Here is a 23213-nt window from a genome sequence, read left to right on the forward strand (position 1 = left end):
GAGGAATACCGCTCGTACACTAGAAACTCCACAGACATTTAGAATTATTCAAGCTGTATGAGACAAAAGCAAGAGCACGAATCCACTGTGAAGTGCACAGCACATGTTGACCATATATTTATTGAATTAAATGACAGAATTTGTGCTTTAAAATCACTTTGGGCAATGTAGCAAACTGTCAGAAGAAGTGAAGTCTCAGTCAAAACAATACATCAAAATTAAAGCACGATTCAAAATAAAAGCTATACACCTAACATTGAAGAAATTGCAGCAGAAATATATTAAAACTGTATAGTAAAATGTAAAATTTACTGTAGTAATATTAATAATAATAAGTAATGATTTATAAATAATAATAATTATAAAAAATTAAGCACTATGTCTCAAGAGTGCTGTTTTACTAATTCAAATTTTGTTAAATGCAAGGATATGTTGAAAAGTAATTGTTCTATTTTTAACTTGTTTAAAGTTTTAAGAATTACTTTGATTAGACACATTGTGATAATTAAATTAAACTTTAAAACATGGAATTCTGGAAGAAATCGTTAAAAAACAGAAACAAAGGATTTGGGAAAAAAATAAAACAGATTTCAGTGGGGCCCTATTTTCAAAACTTAAGCAATGTATACGTAATTGAGGAAGCATGCATTTCTTTTAATAATATTTCTATAATAATATTATTTTAATATTTACATTGAAATTTAACTTTAAATAGGCTAAAGGAGTGTGTTCAATCGCACATGACAATATTATCATATTTTTGCTGTGGTATCGAAAACGTTGAAATTTCACTGGCATCGGTTACGACTAAACCTATTTTTGTTTGTTTTGTTTGTTTCCATGTGTATTATTGTAATACAAATGACTCCTGTATCTCGGTAACCTGTAATATCTTTCCCTTGTCTTGTTCCAAACCCTGACATTTTCTTTCTTCCATGAAAGTTCTTTTCCTGTTAATATCATAGATATAGGGTTAGACTTTATGGTTATGTTTTGGTTTGCTGTTTTTTTTTTTTCTCTATAGGAGTGAAAGTCGTAATTTCTTTTACATGCCAGGTCATACTATTATTACGACTTGTCATGAGACCTGGATGCTCAAATCTCATTCACGCTTGTGTTCAATTCAAAACAATTACATGGGAGAACCAATAGCATTTGACATCAAATATGCAAGTTTGAATAAGATCTAAGAGCTATGACAGGGGGTTTTAGACAGATTTTCAATGAGTATTTTTACATGTACTCATTGTGCATGTAAACACAAATATATACATTTGCTTATGCATTGCTGGTATTTTGAACATAACTTTTGCGCATGCGAAGAGTGTCAGTCGTCACATTCTGAGGAAGCGTGAGCATGGCAACAAAGTTGGTAATTGCTGTTTTTGCTATGTGTACATATCCAAAAATATGCCAGAAAAGCTCTCGTTTTATGTTACTCACTTTACTCCGCAAATGAAAAGAATTAGAAGCAGCGCCCCAACATTCTGTATGGTTCAATAAAATTTGCCTATTCCTCCTCCAATAAGTTGGCATCTCTGGAGTAGTCTTCAACCACAGTTTACCTGAGCAAACACTAGGCGGTTCCATTAATGATTCTAATTGCCTGTTTTCTGTTTCTGGTCTCGAGATGCAATGTAAAACTAACCAAAACGAGCGATTCAGACAGCGAACAACAACCATTTAAGTGTTATTTGGATTAAAAATGTATTTCATGCTCAACATGCAGTTGTTGTCTGTCATAACAACTAGAACGTAACTAACCTCAGACCATGGCTTCATGTCATCTACTCAGGTGAGGCACTGTCAAAAAAAAAACTAAAAAAAAACTTCTCGACTCGACCTACAAGTTTTATGACAACTTCTACAAATTCTTTACCCACTAAGAATAAATGGCAATGCGGGTGAAAACACTGGAGACCGGAAATTGAAAACAGGTGAAATGTGGAACACTTCCGCATTCAGGTGGGTAAATAGAGTTTACATATGTGGAATGTAAACAAAATTTTAGAGTGACACAACACTCTTTTTTTTGCTTTATAGGATGTCATGAAAGAAAATATGTGCACTGTAGAAAAACACAGTGCGAGCTCCAATAAAAATCTGTGTTGCCATTGCGCTGTATAAATTAGGTTCCTGCGGCGAGGATCATGTAATATGATTGAGAAAGTAGTCAGATTCAAAGCTTTACATGGCTAATATTCTTCTATTAAACTATTATTTTAGGTCTACACCACACCTTTCAGTTAGGTGGAAATTTAATTTGATTTGAGCTCAGTTGGATCGACTGAGGTGTTTACATAAATGTTGTTCAGTCCAATCGAGCTATTAGAAGGATTATTAACAGCTTATTTGGTTGCATGTAAACATTAGCCACTGTCATACTGTTTTGTAATGACATGATAAGTAAATTATGACACAATTTTTGTTTGAACTCTTCCTTTAAGGGAAGACTAAAATGGAAGATCTATAAGCAGAAAGTGTATTTCTGTATTTTTTTTAATGCTTTTTCTGAGCGTTAGTAAGAATGCCTTGTTGCAAAATTGTCTGACCATAGTCAAGGTTGTCCATTTAAGCAAAGGCTTGTAATTATTCAGAAGCATGTATTTTGATTTAGAGGTTAAAATAAAGCTCTAGAAAGTGTGGTGGAGTCGGCATGCTGGTAATGTGGCTGTTCGTTCTAAATGCTATTGCTGATTTAGGGTATTAAGAGCTGAATTGGTGCCATAGTGTCCTTTGTCCAGGACAACGTGGGACAAGGATTATGCCAGCCTCATTATTAAGTATTGTCTGGCCCTTTCAAGTTAATTTAAATAAAAAAAGGACACATAAAGTTGAATAAATGGTGCTTGGTATTTTCAGGATAGATATTTACAGTATTTGAAAAAACCGGCCTCAGATGCTTTATGGAAATCAAACATCAGTATTTATTTGCATGCTGTCAGTATTTATTTGAATTCATGGTATGCTGTGCATTAATCATAGATGGATACAGAGTTTGCATATGCTAATGCCCTATATTCATGTTGTATAAATTTGTAGTAGGGCTGTCAATCGATTAAAATTTTGAATCGAATTAATTACATGGTGTCCCGATTAATTAATCGCATATACAAATATTTGATATAACAAATATAACAATAATTCAATATATAATGATTATATATATTTATATCAATATATAATTATACATAGTTATCTTTAAATATATATATATATATATATATATATATATATATATATATATATATATATATATATATATATATATATATATTAACAAGATTAATTGGGTACATTTTTTTAACGCGTTATTTTTGGTAAAATTAATCGCACTGAAATAACTCGTTAAATCGACAGCCCTAATTTGTAGAAATACTTCCTCCAAGTTTAATGGTCTGAATAAACCATAAAATTGTTCCAGTTATTTAAACTTAAACTCTTAAATGAGATGTGTCCTCTCGTTAGGCATACCTGCAGCATCCCTGGTGACCCCTGCCGATGTTATCAAGACCCGGTTACAAGTGGCTGCCCGTGCAGGCCAGACCACATACAATGGACTCATTGATTGTTTCTGGAAGATTCTCCAGGAGGAGGGGCCTCGTGCCTTTTGGAAAGGAGCTGGAGGTATATCTTGATGTCTTACACCTGAAACTAACAATGCTGATAATGTTGAAAATCTATTTTGATACACAGGATTTATTTTTTAAATGGTTAATCCACTCAATTATTTACTATTACATGTAAGAATATGTCCAGAGTGCTCTATTCCACACAAGGAAAATAAATGGTGACTGGGGCTATCAAGCTCTAAAAATGATGAAAAAGTGCCATAACTACTTTCCAAGTCTTACAATAGTTTTGTGTGAGGAAAAGACCATAATTTAAATCATTTAAAATAATTTATATCAGTTAAATTCAAATATGCTGTTTCAAAAATGCAAGGTTTGCTTCCTTGATGTCAAACATTAGATTCTTGTGTGTCTCGTCATTGACATAAACCTGGCATGATGCGTCTTGAGCCGCCTTATTTCAGATAAGGACATATAAGAACTACATAGTAGGTGCAAGAAATAAATGACCAAAGTTCAGCCATGCAACTCTGTGGTACAAGCTGATTATTGTTATTGATTAGTTATTTGACTTGTTATCTGTTAGCCAATCGGCTCGCTCACATTTGACATACTAAGCCAAACAGCTGGCGTGAAAGCTGATTGGTCCTCTGACTTATTATCGGGTAGCCAATCAATTTGAGTCTCTCTCTTTGTCTAACATTTAAATGACTCAGTTTTGCTGATAAGCAGGTTACTTTACAGTGAGCACCGAGAGCTTTTTCTTTGAAATCCACCTCCACCCGAGCTCCACATGTCTAGATCTACTACACGGGGATTGTTTCTTATGTCTATTTGTGCTGCAGCATTTCCTATATGCTAGATGCAGCATGTCTTGCGTTTTGTCTAATTGTACAGCAGCATGTCTGCATGCTAACTATGTATGTATGTGTATTTTCTAGCATTTGCAAGTCTCAGTACTTGCTCTGCAGCAGCAACATTGCAAATCTGGTCCGCCAAGTCCAGTATCCCATCTTAATGTCAAACCCACTTTTACATGCTAAATATTTCAGAGAGTTGTCATGACAGAACTTCGTATCAGTCTTTTCCAACTCTTGTGAATGTTTTCAGAAAACTGGGAATAAAACACATCGCACAGACTACTTTTGTGGTTCTTTATGGTGTTATTCTGCCTCATTCCCATTTTATGATAAAGGGCATTTGGTTCTTTTGCAGTATATCTCCTTTTGTGTTCCACAGAAAAAAGAAGGTAATACGAGTTTGTAACAATATGAGGTTGAGGAAATGATGACAGAATTTTCATTTTTAGTGAACTAATGCTTTAACTTACTAGAACTCCTCAGAACAGGAACAGCAGCTGTTCACGTTTACACTGATGTTTAACTTTAAAGTGTGTCAGACTGTAAGTGGTCAGGTAGATGCTTCTGGAATGACTGCTTATGGATGCTTAATTCTAAAGTTTATTGCCATTTTATATTTATTTTCAGCATGTGTGTTTCGCTCTTCGCCACAGTTTGGAGTAATGCTGGTGACCTATGAGCTGCTGCAGAGGTGGTTCTACATAGACTTCGGTGGACAGTAAGGCTCTCACAATTCCTCCTACCATAAACTCATCCCAATCCAAAACTTAACAGTTTTGTACATTTTTCTCAAGACATTTTCTGACAGCTAAAAAACAAGAAAAGGTCTGGGGGACAAAATACAATTGTTAAGAGCACTGAAATGTCAGAAGCACTGAAATTTTACTAACAGTGGTATAGAGAGGGTTGGCTTTCTTTCAAAGACCCCCATTTCAATGGACACTAGCTTGCAAGGCAGGGAGGCCTAATTACTAGACAAGAAAGCAATCTAAAGCCTTGACTGAAAGCTGTTTGCTGTGGCATGTTATCTCTCACGATGAAGCGAAGGACTCTCTGTATGATGTAGAAAGGGTCAGCTGATTCACTGTATTCTGGAGGTGACATTTCTAGAAACACTCCTCTATAGCCACATGGCTCCATGTGTCCAAGTCATTTGAGGCAGAGAGAATTGCTTTGACTGGAGTCTGTTCCAGTTTGAGACAGAATGACCTTATTTTCCCATGGAATATTATGCTTCCCTGGAACCTAAAACCCACAGACGCATATGAAAGAACATCCTATATTCAAGCCTACTGTACGTGTTGATTGTTTTTATACCTTTGTTTATTTATCGATTCCCATGGTTCACTGAAGACCACTGAAGAATCAACCACATTTAATAAAGTGCTCCCACATAGTAGTTTTTTTTGGTCCTATAGCATGAGAAAGATTTTTAAGAAAATAAAAAATACATATTACAAATTTAAATAAATACAAAACAAACTAAAGGGTAGTTCTAAACAGTTTTAATGACTTGAACATTTTTAGTTGAAACTTTAATCAGTTTTTCATTATTCCTAATAATAGGCTTATTAGGTATCATCAATAACTAGTTAGTATTTAAGAATTTTAATATTAAAAATAATAAATTTTTATTACTAATTAGTTAACACATTACTTTCTAAAAACACTTCACTGAAAAGTTTGTTCTGAAAAGTCAAAATAAAAATTATATATATAGAATTTTCTTGTTCATTGTCACATTCTTGTTTTGCACTCAGCAGCATGCCTTTCTTTCTTACGAAGACTTGTTACGTTTACCAGAAACACAATCAGACATATTTTACAATAATATTCTTTTTGAAATATGTGTAACTCAAGGAATGTACTTAAGAGTAATTAACTTCATTGAAAGTCAGTAACTGTATTTTGATTACAAAAATGTAAAATGTAATGGTGCACTACTTTTTGTACTAAAAGTAATTAAACTACACTCAACACCATTGCACATTATGATCAGATTTATTACAGTGCATGTGATAAATGTATTACCATATAAACAGTTTGATGTAGTTCAAGTTCCCCAGTTGAAGAATCACCCATATATTGTTACGATATATTGAAAAGTTTGCTGGTAATGTTTAGACCCCTAGATTCTTCAAATCGATCTGTGCAATCATGATTTTATGATCTCAGTCCATGATTTAGGCTAAAATGGTAAGAAGATGCTCTAAAATAGGACCTGTATCCTTAATGGAAAGGAATATATAAAAAAGAAAACAACAAACTATTCTGGTCTATTCATTTTCTTTGTGTTCCATAACCTCAGGGGAAAATACTGTTTATTCTTTTTGACGACACACAGCAGAATGTGAAGTCTCTCTCCACGTTCCTCTTTTTTTTTTTTCTTTCTCGTCATCCATCTTCTCTTCCTCTCTCCTCACCACAGAAAACCAGCTGGCTCTGAGCCTACTCCCAAGTCTCGGATCAGCCTCCCGGCGCCAAATCCTGACCACATTGGTGGCTTCAGGTTGGCCGTGGCCACGTTTGCTGGCATTGAGAGTAAATTTGGACTGCATCTACCACGATTCCAAGTGACTGCTGCCCCCAAATCACACCACGCTTGAGGCTTATGCGTCAACCTGGATGTGCTGTTTCCAAGTGTTAGGCTGCACTGGAACAAACATACATTTATGAATCTCTTCTTATTGAGAACATAAAACCTTTAGCAGATGAACTGGAAATTATGTTTTATGTTATTATTAGTGCAAATTACAGCTTTTCTTTAACTCTTTAAGCTTGGATGGGCCCGCAAGGAAAAAAAAAATATTTGTCAAAATATTAGCAACTACTGTCTTGACCAATACAAAATAGGTATCGTTTGAAAGCTTAGAAGCTGTACTTTCCAATGTTTGTAGGCAATATGACCAAAACTGAACAAGTTTTGAACAAATTTTGCAGACAAATCAGAAGTGTTCCGTTTTGATAATTTCAAAAATGTTGTTGGAAAGTTCTCAAAGTGGAGATTACAACCCTATTTGTTTTATTCAAAGCGAGTAACAGCCAAGTGTATGTCACTGACAATTACATTGGAGTTACTTGTATGCTGCGTTTTTGCATATAACTTCACGAAAATAAACCGAACATAAAATATCACATACACTGTGATACCATTATTTAAAGGAGGTGATTATCTTTCAAATGAGCCCAAACAGAAGGTAATCGGATGTATAGATCATTAGGCAAGAAGCACAATGTTACAAATAGCCACCAGGATATGGCACCAAGTAAAAAACACAGACTCGATGCAGACTCATTGAGTCAAAAGCCACTCATTCTGTGAAATCTCATTACTAAAACATGTCTCCATGCTGTGCATAGCTTTAGGCATTGTTGTTTTTGCATGTGTAATTAGTACCTATGTAAAATTATTGTGTTTTATTTGTTTGGAGAGGCTTTTGGACATGTGCAGATGTTTTTGCACACTATGATTAATTGTTTTTGTAATGATATAACTTTTGATTGCTTTGTCACATCAACACAAAATTTTTTGGAGCCACCTTATTTTCACCCAGAAATATATAATGTCAAATAAGAAAAAAAGTTGTTTTGGCTCAATATTTTTGTCTCAGAATTGATCATAATCTATATCATTAAAAAAATGATATCAAGCACTTTAGCCTCCTTTTATTAGCCTTTAATTTTGGCTATGCCACTGAAACAGGAAATCTTTAAAAACACCTTCAGAGCTTAAAGAGTTAAAGTATAAAATAAATGGGATAGCGTTTAATGTTTTTTAAATCTACCACTAGCTATGGATTGTTTTGTGGAATTGTAGTGTGAATTTCATTTATTTAAAATGTAAATCAAATAATATATTTTATGTTTTTGGTTGTTTACCTTAAAATAAATTTGGTGTACCTAAAACTGTTAATTCAAACCAGTTAGAGAATATTTACCTCAGTTAATACAACGGATTGGCTTTGATTCATCCCATCTAGAAAACACAACTTTTTAAATTTGATGAATAGGTCTCTTGATGTATACTGTATTTCAGAGTTTGAAAACAATACAAACATATCCAGTTGAAATGGAATGAATTAAATATTTTCCAACTAACAGATGGGCAAATTGGTTTACAAGCTTTTTCTTCTTTAACTATAAAACAATATGTAAGCACATATACCACACACAGGGGCATCTCAGTGTCTGCATTTTATGAATTATGTGGACACTCTTTAATTTTGAATGCATTATAATGTAGTTTTTCATGTTCATGTTTGTATCATTTAATGAGGCAAAGAAATGTGGATCTATTTGTTACATACATTTTATAGTCTGTGTAAAATGAGACAGTCAGGTTTTGCAGGTAACATACTGTATGTCAGTCTAAGGGTATTGTATTTAGCAAAAGAATGATGTTAAAACACTAATTTGATTTGTATTATAGAGTTGAATGTACCACAGTGTAAAGATTGTACCTTACTGTAAGTATGGCAGCAATACAGGTACAAATGCAGAGAAGTGTTTATTAAAAGGAGAAACCAAAAGTAGTTGCTGGGAGCATGTTTTATTTGTCAATAATTAGACCTTTTAGCCACACATTGCTTACATTTTTCAAAAAAAATTAAGTTAAACGTATTTCGATGAGCACACAATAACTGTTTGCCAAAGCGTGAAACATTAATCTGTAGCTGAATCACTGAAAAGTGGCATATTTACCAACTATTATATGAATTCATTTGTAAATATTTCATGCAGGAGCCTCAGTACAAAAAATACACACACACACACACACACACACACACATACACAGTTCAAGTATAGCAAAAATCACATTATGAACCAATATTTTCCTAGCAGCAAGATATCATCGTGACTTCACATTCACATTTTCCCAGTTCTAGAAGCCATTATTTACCAATAATTGCCATTACAGTAATGATACAGAACATAAATTACACTAAACTCTTGCATAAACAAATTGTATACAAAACTTACATAGAACATTTACATGCACATTTTTAATGAAGCTACAGCTCATTTTGGTGTAGTTGAGCAACAGTCTTCATCTGTCTGTTGAAATATACATGACCAATGAGTAATCTAATATTTGAAGTATTCCGGTTCAATAAAGGTTAAGCTCAATCGACAGTATTTCAGACAATGTTGATTACCACAAAAATTATATTGACTAAAGTAGGGGACAAGTCTAATTTTTTGTTGTTGTTGTAATCAATATGTTACAAATGCTGTTGATTGAGCTTAACGCAGAATATTCCTTTAAATACATGTCGTGCTTCAATGCCGAGGCCAATTGTGGTCCGATATAAGTGTTTACAGTACATGCTGGATTAAGCCGAGCTACAATCACAACATCTAGGTCTATTAGTCCGACTTTGCAAAAATCCCAAGCTTTACCCAAGCTTTACATGACATTTTACAAGGACCAATTATTGTTTAAGTCTGATTGAAAAGTGCATGTATACGAAATGTCTGTAACTGAACCAAATTTTTTAGGCTACCAACGAAACAAATTATTGAGTAACAGAACACTAATTTGGAATAAACAGCACAGTACGAGTGGACATGCCGGCTAATTGAGTGTGATACATCAGGCTCAGTCTGGGTTTGGGATGAACAGATCCTGGATCCATTTTTATGCTGCAAGCTCCACAGGCCCCTCCTCCTCACCATCGCCCCGGTTGGCACGGATCTCCATCAGCGTGTGGGCGAAGCGGGCCCATTCTTCACTATGGGGCATGGCCAGCTGCAGGCAACAGATGAGTGTTTTAGTAATCCATTGCCAAAAACCCCCCCACCACATGGCCACATCAAGAGCAAAGCTACTACACATTACATGTGCTGTCACAGTGTGGGAGAGGAGAGAGATCAGCACACATTGTGACTCAGAGACAGAACAATAAAGCTGCTCGTTTGGCCTTTTGAGTGCTGAATATTTATCGTGTCAATTCTCAGGAAGGGGAAGATGCGGACTATGGGCCGGCTGGGTGACGATGTGGGATCGCTTTCTGCTGTCAGTGTCAGATTTAGATGAGAAAGGACGACTGCCTGCCGCCCAGGCTGAGAGAGAGGGAGAGATAGAGACAGATCTACAGGGTATAATTAAACAGGAATAGAGAGGTGGGAGGAGATGACAGCCACTTTTTTTTTCTAGTACAGCAGGGGGTCGCAAAAGGTCTTTATCAATAAATGACCGTATAACTAAGATATACTGTGTGTTTGTGTGTGTGTATATATATATATATGTGTGTGTATATACATATATGTGTGTATATACATACTGTACATACTATATACACTATGTATACAAGTATTTCATTTTCTATTATAGGAATCTTCCACGTTCAATACAAGTTCAGCTCAATAAACTGCATTTGCGGCATAATGTTGATTAACACAAAATTAATTTAGACTTGTCACTCCTTTTCTTTAAAAAGAGCAAAAGTCTGTATTACAATGAGGCACATACAATTGAAAGTAAATGAGCTAAACTTGTACTGAACCCGGAATATTCCTTTAACTTTATTTTATATATTCTTTTAAGGCCAGAAATATGCTGAACACAAGTACATGAATGTACACCCAAATTCTTGGCCAACATACAGTATAAACATATATAGTATAACATATAGAACATGTTTTTGCCTTACTGTGCAGTAACAAACCAAAGTACTCAAGGGGGCAAAAGATTTACCTACAAAGGTTTGTGCCATAAAACTGGATGTTTTTTTTTTTGCAAAAACACACGGAATCGAGCTTGCATTGCATGAAGCGTCTGCCTTAACATACTTGAGTTTTTAGAGCTTCACACTTTGATTTTAGCTAATGTACTACTCTGGTTTACATTTGAAATTCGGTATTGCAGTACTGCTAATATTGATGGATCTTGTTTGATAAATTGCTAGCATTTTTACTTATTTGTAAGTCATCGTGGATTTATTTTTTCGCAAAAGCATCTGCAATACAGTCTGCTCAATGATTAATTGTAAATGAATTTTAATGAAATGGGTCAGGACACAATTCATAACACAAAGCAAGTTGCAGCCAGGAGTGCTACATTAGCATTAGTCAATTTTCTCGTTCACACCAAAAGTTTTTTTTTTTGCATCTGTCCACAATGTATTTAAATTGTTTTCCTATGTAATCATGTGCTAGACTTGCATTTTTTTACTGTAGCGTGCATCTCACTGTTTTTTTCAGGGACTTGCAAAGGAGCGCCATGTTTTTAAAATGCCATGTCAAGTTAAAATTAACTTCAGCTGGTAAAAACATGCTGTGGGACACCTGCGTTCTGCTCTATATGAGGTACGTGACTGCTTCTGCTGTCTTCACTGTTGACGGAGGCCATGTTACATGTTTTTGGTCAAAGTTTATGGGAAGCCTCCTGTAAATAAGCCCCCATTCTACCTAAACATAAAACCCTTTAACTTTCCTTCACTTCATTTTATTGATGACCCACCATTAACTTTAACCCAAGGAGCCCACATGATGTTCAACAGACGCACTTTCCAATTACCACAATACACTGAGCTAAAATTAACTCTGCCCCCACACAGAAGGCAAAGCCGGAGACCGAAAGGAACACTGCGAACATGGGAGTCCTGGTGGTTTGCTGCTCTGTGGAGGTGGTTAAGTCATGTGGAGACTGTCTTAAAATAAAAGATTTAAACAAAACAAGCTAGCCACACAGAGACATTGGTAAGCATTCAGTCCCTTTATTTCAAGAAAAGAGAGTTTCAAATTGCAGGGAGAAGGAATTTCACTTCCACTTGTGACATTACAACACATTTAGACTTAAAGGGATGCCTCATCCAAAAATAAATAACATAAAAATAGTCTCTCATCATTTACTCACCCTTGTGCCATCCCAGATGTGCATAACCTCCATGCTTCTGCTGAACTCAAAGATTTTTAGAAAGAATATTTCAGATCTGTAGGTCCATACAAAGCAAGTGCATGGTGACCAGATTTTGGAAGCTCCAAAAATCACATAAAGCCAGCATAAAAGTAATCCATATGACACCAGTGGTTAAATCAGTGTCTTCTGAAGTAATATGATAGTTTGGGTGAGAAACAGATCAATATATAAGTCCTTTTGTATTATAAATTCTCCTACCTGGCCAATAGGTGGCGACATGCATAATGAATATAAATCACCCCCCAAAAAAAAGAAGAATGTGAAAGTGGAGATTAATCATAAAAAAGTACTTAAATATTGATCTGTTTCTCACTCACACTTACATCGCATCTGAAAATATGAATTTAACCACTGGAGTTGTATGGATTACATTTGGATTATGCTGCCTTTATGTGCTTTTGGAGCTTCAACATTTGATACACATTCACTTGCATTGTATGGACCTCCAGAGCTGAAATATTCTTTTAAAAATTGTGAGTAAATGAAGAGAGAATTTTTATTCTCTATTTTATTAATGCAAGTACATTTATAGACATCATTTTACAAAATTATTACAAGTCAAACTGCTGTTGTAAAAATTGTACTCCATATTAGTCAATGAACCCTGCTGCTGAAAAGAAGATGAAAAAAAGAAACTTAAACCAGCCTACACTGGTTTACTGGTCTTATTTGGTCTCCTAGCATGGACAAGCTGGTTTGTTAACTGATTTTAGAGGGGTTTTGCACACTTTTCAGCTGGTCAGGCTGGCTTAAACCAGCTAAGACCAGCTTTTCAGTAGTTCTATGTTTTGAATCAATCCTGTATATGGTATACGGGAAAAATCAATGTTTAGGGATTTGGAGATCGGAGGGGCTGGTATACTAAACATTGCAGGAAGTGCAGGGGACTATAAGGTATACAGTACCTCAAAGGTGAAAATACAGGTGGATGAGAGTGGCATAGAAAGAGAATGAAGAAAGGCATTTATTTTTTTATTTTTTTCACCTTGTGTGTAGAACTTAAAGATTTATCTACTATTAAACATGTGATAACAGTGTCTGGACTTATTTAGTAATTTAATATGCTATCAAATTTGTTTCATGAATTCAGTTCATGACTTCAGACTGGTTTGGGTTTTGTTCGTAAAGCCGCTGTACAACTTAAAATGATCCTGAGAGGAGAATGATAACAGTAATTTCACACTTTATAGTGATTAGTTACGGACATTCTGATTCATACCTCTCCAACATCGTATATCCACACACGCCCCTCTGAGTCTCCCACGGCGACCTCCTTGCCCCCAGCAGCCCACCTGACACGGTTCAGAGCGGGGGCTCCCTCTATAGTCACACTAGCGGTGGGCACCTGCACTCAAAACACATCTCCAATCAAACACACAGCATTGCAAATAAAATATTCACTCCCAGAGATTGTTATTGGTCAGGTTGAAGAGATTTAATGGAGTTCTTAGTTCTGCTTCATGTAGGTATCAACTTTGAATAAGATGTTTCCTCTTAAAATTAATAATGAGAAATAAAAATAGACACAAATGATTGCAGTGGTTAATATACTGTGTGTACAGTATACAAGAGCATAGATGTATAAAATAGAGCTATTAATGTGGGGAGCATTTATCAGCAAATTTGTTCTTTGAAATGTCTTTGAAGAGAAATGTTGATGAGATATTATTAAAATAATAAGGCTTTGGTAATTACTGTTGTATCTGCAAACACAGTGTATGACATTGTTGAGATCTCTGGCGAAACTCTATAGACACGTGAGATTATTAGGTCTCAGCAGAAGTCTCTTTTTCCTTTTCATTTAAACTCATTGCTAAGGTACCTTAATCCCACCACGGAATAAAAAAAATACAAATCTGAATTTATATCTTGTAATTGCAACTATTCCTTGCACCTGCAATTTGTTTCTTGTAACTGTGATATTATCTAACAAATGTGACTATTTATTGTAACTGCAACATCATATCTCACAAACATGACTTTATTACTTGTAACTTGACTTTATAACTCACAATTGTGACTATTTCTTGCAATTTTGACTATTTCTCACAATATTGACTTTATTTATTGTAACTGTAACATTATATTTCATAAATGTGACAATTTCTTGTAACTGCAAGATTATATCTCGCAAACGCGACTATTACTTGTAACTTGACTTTATATTTAGCAATTGTCTCGACTTCATCGACTGTAACTGCAACTTCATATCTCGCAAATGCAACTTTATTATTTGTAACTTGACTTTATATATCGCAATTGCCAATATGTCCCGCAAATGTGACTATTTCTTATAAATGCGACTTTATAACTTGCAAATAGGACTATTTATTGTTGCAGTGACTATAATTTAATTTAATTTAATTTGACCAAGTGTCACACATTATACATACATTTCTGCATATACATGGTGAAATTATTTATTTTTCACATATCCCAGCTAAGCTGGGGTCAGAGTGCAGGGTCAGCCATGATACGGCGCCCCTGGAGCAGATAGGTTCAAGGGCCTTGCTCAAGTGCCCAACAGTGGTGTCTTGGTGGTGTTGGGGCTTGAACCCACGACCTTCTGATCAGTAACCCAGAGCCTTAACCGCTGAGCCACCACTGCCCATTTGCTATATCTCGCAAATGCAAGTTTTTCAAATAACTGTGACTTTTTTTCTTACAATTGCAACTTTATATCTTTCAATTGCAACTATTTTTCACAATTGCGACTTTATTTTCTTGTAACTGCCAAATGCATAAATGTAAATGTAACTGCATTTTGCAAATGCAAATATATCTTGTACATGTAACTTTATATCTAGTAATTCTGACTTTATATATCTCAATTGTGTATTACTCCTAATTAAGTTTATACGTAATTATGAGAAATCAAGTCTAAATTACAAGAGACGTAAAGTTGCAATTGTGAGAAAAATATATAAAGTTGGAATTACATTTTTAATTATTTTGTTCCATTGCAGGATCAAGACACCATACATTGCTATCTAGGAGAATCAAATGAGATATTAAAGAGATTTCCTGTGTCATTTTCCTTCACACTAAAACACTGAAGAAGGAAAAAGCAATCTTTCTCTGTGTTTCTATTAAAAAAAGTCTGAATTACACAGAGCTTTCTTTATGTAAGATTTATAACCATCATCTTAAATTCAACAAAGAATATAGAAAAATACATTAAATTATGAAAAGGGAAACTAGTGAACTATAGATCTAGTGTACCTCAGTTAGAAGTACCTTCAGTTTGTGCTACAATTCTTACTGGATATTATGTTTCATATAACGAAAACATAAAGCACCAGTGTAATGTGAGATTGTGAAAAGGATTATGAATCAAATCTGAGCTCTGAGAGGGAGACCGTGTTTCCTCTAGCTCAGTTCCTGAATCCACAGCTCCATTGGGAATAACTATAAGCACTTCTAATGATTTCATAAATCATCAAGGAAAGTTGCACTACACACATTAAAGCTCTGTTTGTGTGTGTGCGCATGTGTGAAGATGATTTCAGCCTATTACTTATGACAGCTAAGACTGGCCTGACATATGTTGTCAGCAAAGATGGAAGCTGTAAACTGGCTAATACAAAAGCTTCCTCGTTTCAGAACAGGCAAACCACAGCCTGAGAGCTATTAGCATGCAGCTTCCTCCAAGAGTCAACTGCAAGTTTAAATTGCCTGCAAGCTTCTCTCCCAGTAAATTGGGACCAGGCGGGCCCACAGTCTGTTAATGGTGTTATAGGTGAAATTTCTTTATAAGCTGACAATGGAGAACTGTTTGCTGCTTTCTTGCTGCTGATCTTTGCGTGTTTGTGCATGTGTGTGTGCATCGGCATGCTTGTTGCCATGGCATGTGGGTCTCTATTTTTGATAACATGCATTGTTTTTCAGGCAACACGCCCTCCATACAGATTATCTCTTGTCAACAGGTTGAGCGAGCTGTTGACAATAGAAGGGGACAAGTTAATTTCGGGTCAAGGTCAAAAGTTATTTACAAAGAACACTTAAAGTCAAAGTCATTCTCATACACACGTAAGTCATACTTTCAGAACATAAACATGCAAAAATACTGTATATGACATCCCAATTGGCAAGACTTTAAAGGAATATTGCAGGATGAATAAAAATTTTACTTGGTTGAAAGCATCTGTTCTGTTGCATGTTTTCATTGATGCACTTGCTATCACAAAATAGATCACAGCACCATCACTATTTGAAAAAAGTTATTTTTGATCAAATCTAGACAGGCCCCATTTCCAGCAGCCATCACTCCACTCTAATTTGGTACTAGAAAATCACTTGCCATTATATCAAACGCAGTTTAAAGCTATTTGGTTCATTAAATTAAGCTGAACATTGTCTTTGTGTGTGTTTTTGAGTTGCCACAGTATGCAATAGACTGGCATGTCTTAAGGTCATTATTAGGTCACAAACAGCAAAAAAGAAACTGCTTTCTCTAGAAACGTGTCAGTCAATCATTGTTTTGAGGAATTAAGTCTATGCAATCCTTGAAATTGCCAAAAACTGAAGATTTCATACAAAGGTGTAAACTACAGTCTTCAAAGACAAAAGAGAACTGGACAAAAGAGAACAAGGACAGAACGAGATGTGGAAGGTCAGATGTACAATTAAACAAGAGGATAAGTACATCAGACTTTAGTTTGAGAAATAGATGCCTCACATGTCCTCAGCTGACAGCTTCATTGAATTCTACCCGCTCAACACCAGTTTAATGTACAACAGTAAAGAGAAGATTGCATGCCCTCACTTAAACTTAGAAAACGTAATTTTCTATTAAATAAATAATAATAAAAAAAGCTTCACCAGATGAGGTTATTTTTATTGTTATTTACAGGATATTAATGTTTTATATATATATACACAAAATACTTAATCTGGGGAATGAAGGTTACAAAAAGCTTTATGTGGTAAATATTTAAATATAGAACATTGTAATGGAGCAAAGTCTCCATCATTTCAAAATAAGAGTTCCTGGCGAATTTTGGTCTTGTTTATAGTTTAGTCCCTGGTTATTTACCACATCTTCATTTTTTCAGAGTAAGGAAAAAAAGGAAAGAATATGTTTTTTGTTTGTTTGTTTGCTTGTTTTTTACACACTATAAATCAATTGTTAAAACTATTGCCAGATTAATCGGTTATCTGCATTTTTCACCACCTTTGTTATCGGTTAAGACCTAATAATTCTCACGTGATATCTGCACAAATATACAAGGAAGGAACAACATAACTTTGAATGGAGCAGACTCCACCGACAGGAATTATAGATAATAACCAGAAGTTCTTTCACCTAGAAACAGGATGATTGAGACAACTTTACAGCTCAAACATTTTCACCGAAGACTTCATGTAAATACTTGAATTAATACAGCTTAATGTTTTTGCCTTTAAACACCCCAGTACAGTTGCCCCATAGGATTCAAAATATAACTTTATTAAATGTGTTTTTTCTTCACTTATGCAAACAAGTAAGGGACGAGTTAAAGTTATTCTCTGTGGTAACTGATAGCATACCACCAATGCTGTCAATGGAGTTTAAATTGTATTTAATCCAGAATATTTCTTTAACACTGTATGATTTACAAGCAGTGAGCTGTTTATTGGGTACCTTCCACCAAACACATTGTGTGTATGGTAAGATGGAGATGGGTGAGTCAGGAACAGATCTCAGACCAGTATGTAATTAAAGTGGGTGTGTATCCCTCAGTGGACCGGCAGTGTCTGTCAGAGTAGATCTCATTTCACATGAGAGAGACATCTGTAACACCCAACAGCTCTCTGTCAACTCTGTGGCCTCAGCTGCCAGCAATTGTGAGGCATGTCCACCGTTGTGGACTGATGTATTGTGTGAATGGTGTAGCACTAAGTCAACAGTCAAGATGAAACAACTTCATATAAAGTGATGTACGCTGACATTCCATTATCAGAGATGCTGTTGGATGATGGTTAATGACTAGTTTTACAGAGTCTACATACCAATACACTGCAAAAAATCACTTTCGTAATCAGTATTTTTGGTTTCCTTTCCAGTAAAAATATCTTAACGCTTGTGCTTCAATAAAAAAAAGTTACTCAGACGTCCTCAGAGGACAACAATGTCCATATCCAAAAACTGCAATAATACCAAATATTCATACATTTTCAGGATTTTAACCTTTTAAATGCCGGTTTGTTTATATAATGCCACTGTTGATTTTTATGAGAAAAAACAAAAACGAAAAAGTTATTTTTTTTTTTTTGATGGGGGATTATCACAGTCTGGGGTAGGCCTATGTCAATGATTAGCAACAACACTGTCTTTGATGCATTATTATTTTTTGTGCTGTGTCAGATAAAAAAAACACTCAGGACCTTATAGAGGACAAAATGTCCTCTTCAACAAACTGGCATAAAAATATAATATATTAATATTATTTTCCACTTTACAATTTTTTTTTAAACAACATCAGTCCTGATCATAATTACCAAATATTCATTCATTTTCAGGATTTTAACCATTTAAATGCCAGTTTGTTTACATAATGCCACTGTTGTTTCTCACACACACACACACACACACACACGCAAACATTTCTCAATACACACATACAAAACACACCCACACAATTTTAGCTGCATCATTTATTTAATTGGCCTGCAGTGCTCTATAATACAGAAACCTTGGTTATTGTCGTAACTTCCGTTCCCTAATGGAGGGAACGAGACATTGTGTCGATATAGTGACACTAGGAGTCACTCTTGAGAGCCCCAAACACATCTATTCTTTTGAGAATAGGCCAATGAGAATTGGCAAATGGAATTTGCATGCCACACCTCCGGACATATGGGTATAAAAGGAGATGGAATGCCAACTCTCATTCAGGTTTTGTGCTGAGGAGCAGAGACAAGGTCCGGGCATTTCAACGGCAGGTACAGCATTGTGGCAAGAGGTACACAACGTCTCATTCCCTCCATCAGGGAATGGAGGTTACAACAGTAACCAAAGATGTTTCCCTTCTGTTACTCACTCGACCTGGTGTCGATGAATTGACACTAGGGGTCCCTATAGAAAAACGGCACAACACCTGAACCCTGAACTGCTGATGCAGGTGCAAGCAAGCGGCTGCATGCATAATAGCCTCCCCTAACGCCCCAAAAAGACATCATGTAGTTCCCCACATTCCTGAGGGGGGGAAGTGATGTAACTAGCATGGGAACAGGCCACGCCCGCTGCTGCCTTTTCTCTCTATGTTTTCTCTCAACAGAGTATTAGATCTGGCTGGGGCCATCTAATGCTTTAATATGCATCGGTGAAAGTGTTCTTTTCCGTTCCTATTCTTTCAGGTGGAAAAGACCCCGCGGAGAACACATCCTGCCCAAAGTGGTGGTCAACATGTGGCAATACGACACATGGGCTCACCAGCTGCACATGGAAGGTGCGCGGTGGTAGGTCCCTCTTCGAATGGGAGGAGCTCTAAAAACACAGCAGCTGCTGGTGGTAGGCCATTTAGGTCTTCCGTGTCCCATCCAAGCACCAGACATGGAGGTTCCAGAGGTCTGGGCATGGGTGCCAGATTGTGCCCCATCCCTAACAAGGTCCTTCCTCAGGGGAATCTGCCAGGGAGGTGCTGTTGCGAGGAGCGTGAGGTCCAAGAACCAAGTCTGGGTAGGCCAATATGGGCCATGAGGGTGACTCGTTCCTCGTCTTCCCTGACCTTGCATAGGGTCTGTGCAAGTATGCTCACTGGGGGAATGCATATTTGCACAGCCCCTGCCAGTGCGTCTGTCCCGAGGGGAACAGGTCTACCTGTGCTTTGCTGAATTGACTCCAAATCAGCTGGATCACCTGGGGTGGAGTCTCCACTCTTTTGAGCATGTAGCGCTGAGGCTGCCCAGGATGTGAGTGGCCCGCAGCAACCTCAGCCGCCGCTGACTCCAAAGGAGGAATATATTATAATATAATATATATCTTTTCTTTGTCTCATTTTTAGCAGTAAATCTAGCACATTTTTGTAAATTTATTTTACCACGTTTATTTGTTATTTTAAGTGTTATTAAAGAATAAATCTATCAAGGTACATCTGAAGTTTATGCTGAGAGAAAAATAAACTTAATTTGAAATATATTCCTTAAAAACAATAAAGTCTTATTATCATACACATCTTTGCTTTGTGTTTTTAAATATGTTTAGATATTTTTACTGGAAAACACAGGTTTTTTTTTCAGTGTGCCTTAATACAATGTGATTGTCTGTGAAATTTTGATATAGTGGGAGGGCCAGTGGCCTCAGAGGACCAGGTTAAACCACTTTGCTGGGCCATAGCCATTGGGAACTCAACGACTCTGGAATGGTGGAGAGAGTGGAAACCGCACACATCGAAGTAATTAACCTGAAGCCTGCAGACTGTGTGTACGTGTGGAGAGGAACGGTGCACGAATGTTAGTGAGGAGCTGTCAGAGTGCTGATTTAAGCACGGCCTGTGGGGAGACGCCCACACAGAAAGGAGCTTGTTGTTTTGATGCATCTCTGGCCTGGCATGATCTGGGGGACCAGAACTGAGAGTGTTACCTCAGCTCATTATCACTGTTTTAGTTTTACAAATCCAGATCACCCATATTGTCTAACATTATACAGCTAAAAACTTCATGTGGATAGCATAGCCTCTCAAAATGTGATAAGAAATGTTTTTCTTTTTCAGAGCAGTATATATGTAATTGGGAAGTTGTCACAAGCAATTTATCTCAGTAAATATAAGATTTGGGGTCAATTCTACACTCAAAAGAAACTTCATATTTTTGTTATGACTCTAGGGTAAATGAGAGAACATTATCAAACCACACTGACATATATTTTGACAAGGGTCAACTATATAATGAAGTAAGATTTTTACCAAGATGTTTTCATAGAAAAAGGCATTTTTCATAAAAGACAGGTTGGGGCAGATTGTCACATATGTTTAAAGTTTCATAAATGTATACAATTTATTACAAACAATGTTTTGATATTTTTGTACAGTACCTTACATTACCTGTACATTTAATTGTATTGAGCTTCATACTGGTTTAACTCTTTAGTTTTAGCGGAGAAGCCTGTAATAGGGTGTTTAATTCAGGCGTAGATTTAAAGGGATAGTTCACCCAAAAATTCTAATTATCTAATTTATTCACCCTCATGCCATCCCAGATTTGTATGACTTTGTTTCTTCTGCTGAACACAAATTAATATTTTTAGAAGAAGAATTTCTCAGCTCTGTAGGTCCATACAATGCAAGTGAATGGTGGCAAGAACTCCAAATGCTCCAAAAAGCACATAAAGGCAGCATAAACGTAATCCAGACAATTACAGTTGTTTAATCCATGTCTTCAGAAGTGATATGTTATGAAATATGATATGTGATATGAAATAGTTATCAATATTTAAGTAATTTTTCTAAGTAATCTTCCCTGCTCAGTTGGTGGCAATATGCACAAAGAATGGGAAAATGAAAGTGGAGATTTATAGTAAAAAAAGGACTTAAATATTGATCTGTTTCTCACCAACACCTATCATATCACTTCTGAAGAAATGGATTTAACCACTGGAGACTTTTGTATTACTTTTATGCTGCCTTTATGTGCTTTTTGGAACTTCAAAGTTCTTGGCACCACTCACTTTCATTGAATGCACCTACAGAGCTGAAATATTCTTCTAAAATTCTTTGTTTGTTTTCTGCAGAAGAAAGAAAGTCATACACATCTGGTATGGCATTAGGGTGAGTAAATGAGAGAATTTACATTTTGGGGTGAACTATCCCTTTAATGAGAGGTGTCAATTTTGTTTTGGTGCCATTGAACCCTACACCACTGATTTAATGGCAGGGTCCATTGTGACAACTTGCTCCAAGAAATGTTTGAATTTATATTGAAATGTAATTCAGACCTCCAGTAGGTCTCTAGGCAAAACTTAGCGCAAAGTGCAAAATTGTTGAGATTTCATCTGAAACTCAAGAAAAGACACATCTAAGACTTCTGTGATATTTTTCTCAGGAGACTAATCTGAATCTCATTTGTGATTCTTCTCAACAACAGGAAAGAACCCTCACACTGCAGATCTCAGACCTGACTGAGAAGGCTACCTCACCTCAGTGTCTTTGTTCAGGTTCCACAGATCCAGACGACCCATGCCGTCCACGGCAGCGAAGAGCGAGGGGTGCACAGGTGACCACATCACATCGTAGACATAGTCTGCATTGTCCTCAAAGGAGTAGAGTGGCTTGTTTTGCTGTAGGGGACATGAAAAGAGAAAAAGGAGGTAAATATAAAGAGAGGAAGCGAATGAAAGGGCAAATGGGACAAGGAAGGAGGTGGCGGGGTTGTAAGGGGACAGGCAGAGGAAGAGAAAGTGGGTGAAGATGGAGAGAGAGGCAGAATGAGACAGTGAGAGAGAGAATGAGAGAGTGGCATAGGGAGAGTAGACTGAGTGGCGCTACTGCAGCCCTGAGGCCTGTCTGTGACTGGGTTAATTAAAACCTTTGCACATTCAAGCAGTGCCATAAAAAAATGCTAGATGAAAGTCTCTCCAAGGTGTATTGCAACCTAAGTGTAACAGCTGTCTGTGGCATGGAAGGATAGAGAATAAAATAAGACAGAGAGAGAGGGTGAGGTAGAGAGAGAGTTCCTAAGGATAGCTAGATGCATTCCGAACAGGTACAAGGGAGACAGCTGGGCGGGAGCGATGCAGGCCACAGTACGCTAATGAGCCAGAGAGAGAGAGAGAGAGAGAGAGAGAGAGAGAGAGAGAGAGAGAGAGAGAGAGAGAGGAATGTGCACAGAGCCACTTGATTACACCAAAAAGACATCAAATGCTGTGCATACTTACCGTACATA

The 23213-nt window shown here is 36.4% G+C and overlaps 2 protein-coding genes across 5 annotated transcripts in view; one reads left to right on the forward strand and one right to left on the reverse strand.

Moving 5' to 3' along the window:
• LOC127619831 (electrogenic aspartate/glutamate antiporter SLC25A13, mitochondrial-like) overlaps window positions 1-8128 on the forward strand; it is a 53643-nt gene extending 45515 nt beyond the window's left edge. Inside the window, 3 exon segments of the mRNA XM_052092845.1 lie at window positions 3469-3627; window positions 5060-5150; window positions 6861-8128. Coding sequence (XP_051948805.1) covers window positions 3469-3627; window positions 5060-5150; window positions 6861-7038 — 428 coding nt within the window. The 3' untranslated portion in view covers window positions 7039-8128.
• Window positions 8129-8972: 844 nt separating this feature from the next.
• LOC127619830 (cytoplasmic dynein 1 intermediate chain 1) overlaps window positions 8973-23213 on the reverse strand; it is an 81076-nt gene continuing 66835 nt past the window's right edge. Inside the window, exons 14-16 of one of the 4 annotated variants that reach the window (XM_052092844.1) lie at window positions 22468-22608; window positions 13573-13698; window positions 8973-10181 (exon numbers count right to left, since the gene is read on the reverse strand). In XM_052092844.1, the coding sequence (XP_051948804.1) occupies window positions 10071-10181; window positions 13573-13698; window positions 22468-22608 (378 nt within the window). In that variant the 3' untranslated portion in view covers window positions 8973-10070. The remainder of the gene's footprint in view (window positions 10182-13572; window positions 13699-22467; window positions 22609-23213) is intronic. The other 3 variants (XM_052092842.1, XM_052092843.1, XM_052092841.1) reach the window with 3 other exon arrangements.

Source organism: Xyrauchen texanus, chromosome 26 (assembly GCF_025860055.1).
Source record: "Xyrauchen texanus isolate HMW12.3.18 chromosome 26, RBS_HiC_50CHRs, whole genome shotgun sequence".
Taxonomy (NCBI): domain Eukaryota; kingdom Metazoa; phylum Chordata; class Actinopteri; order Cypriniformes; family Catostomidae; genus Xyrauchen; species Xyrauchen texanus.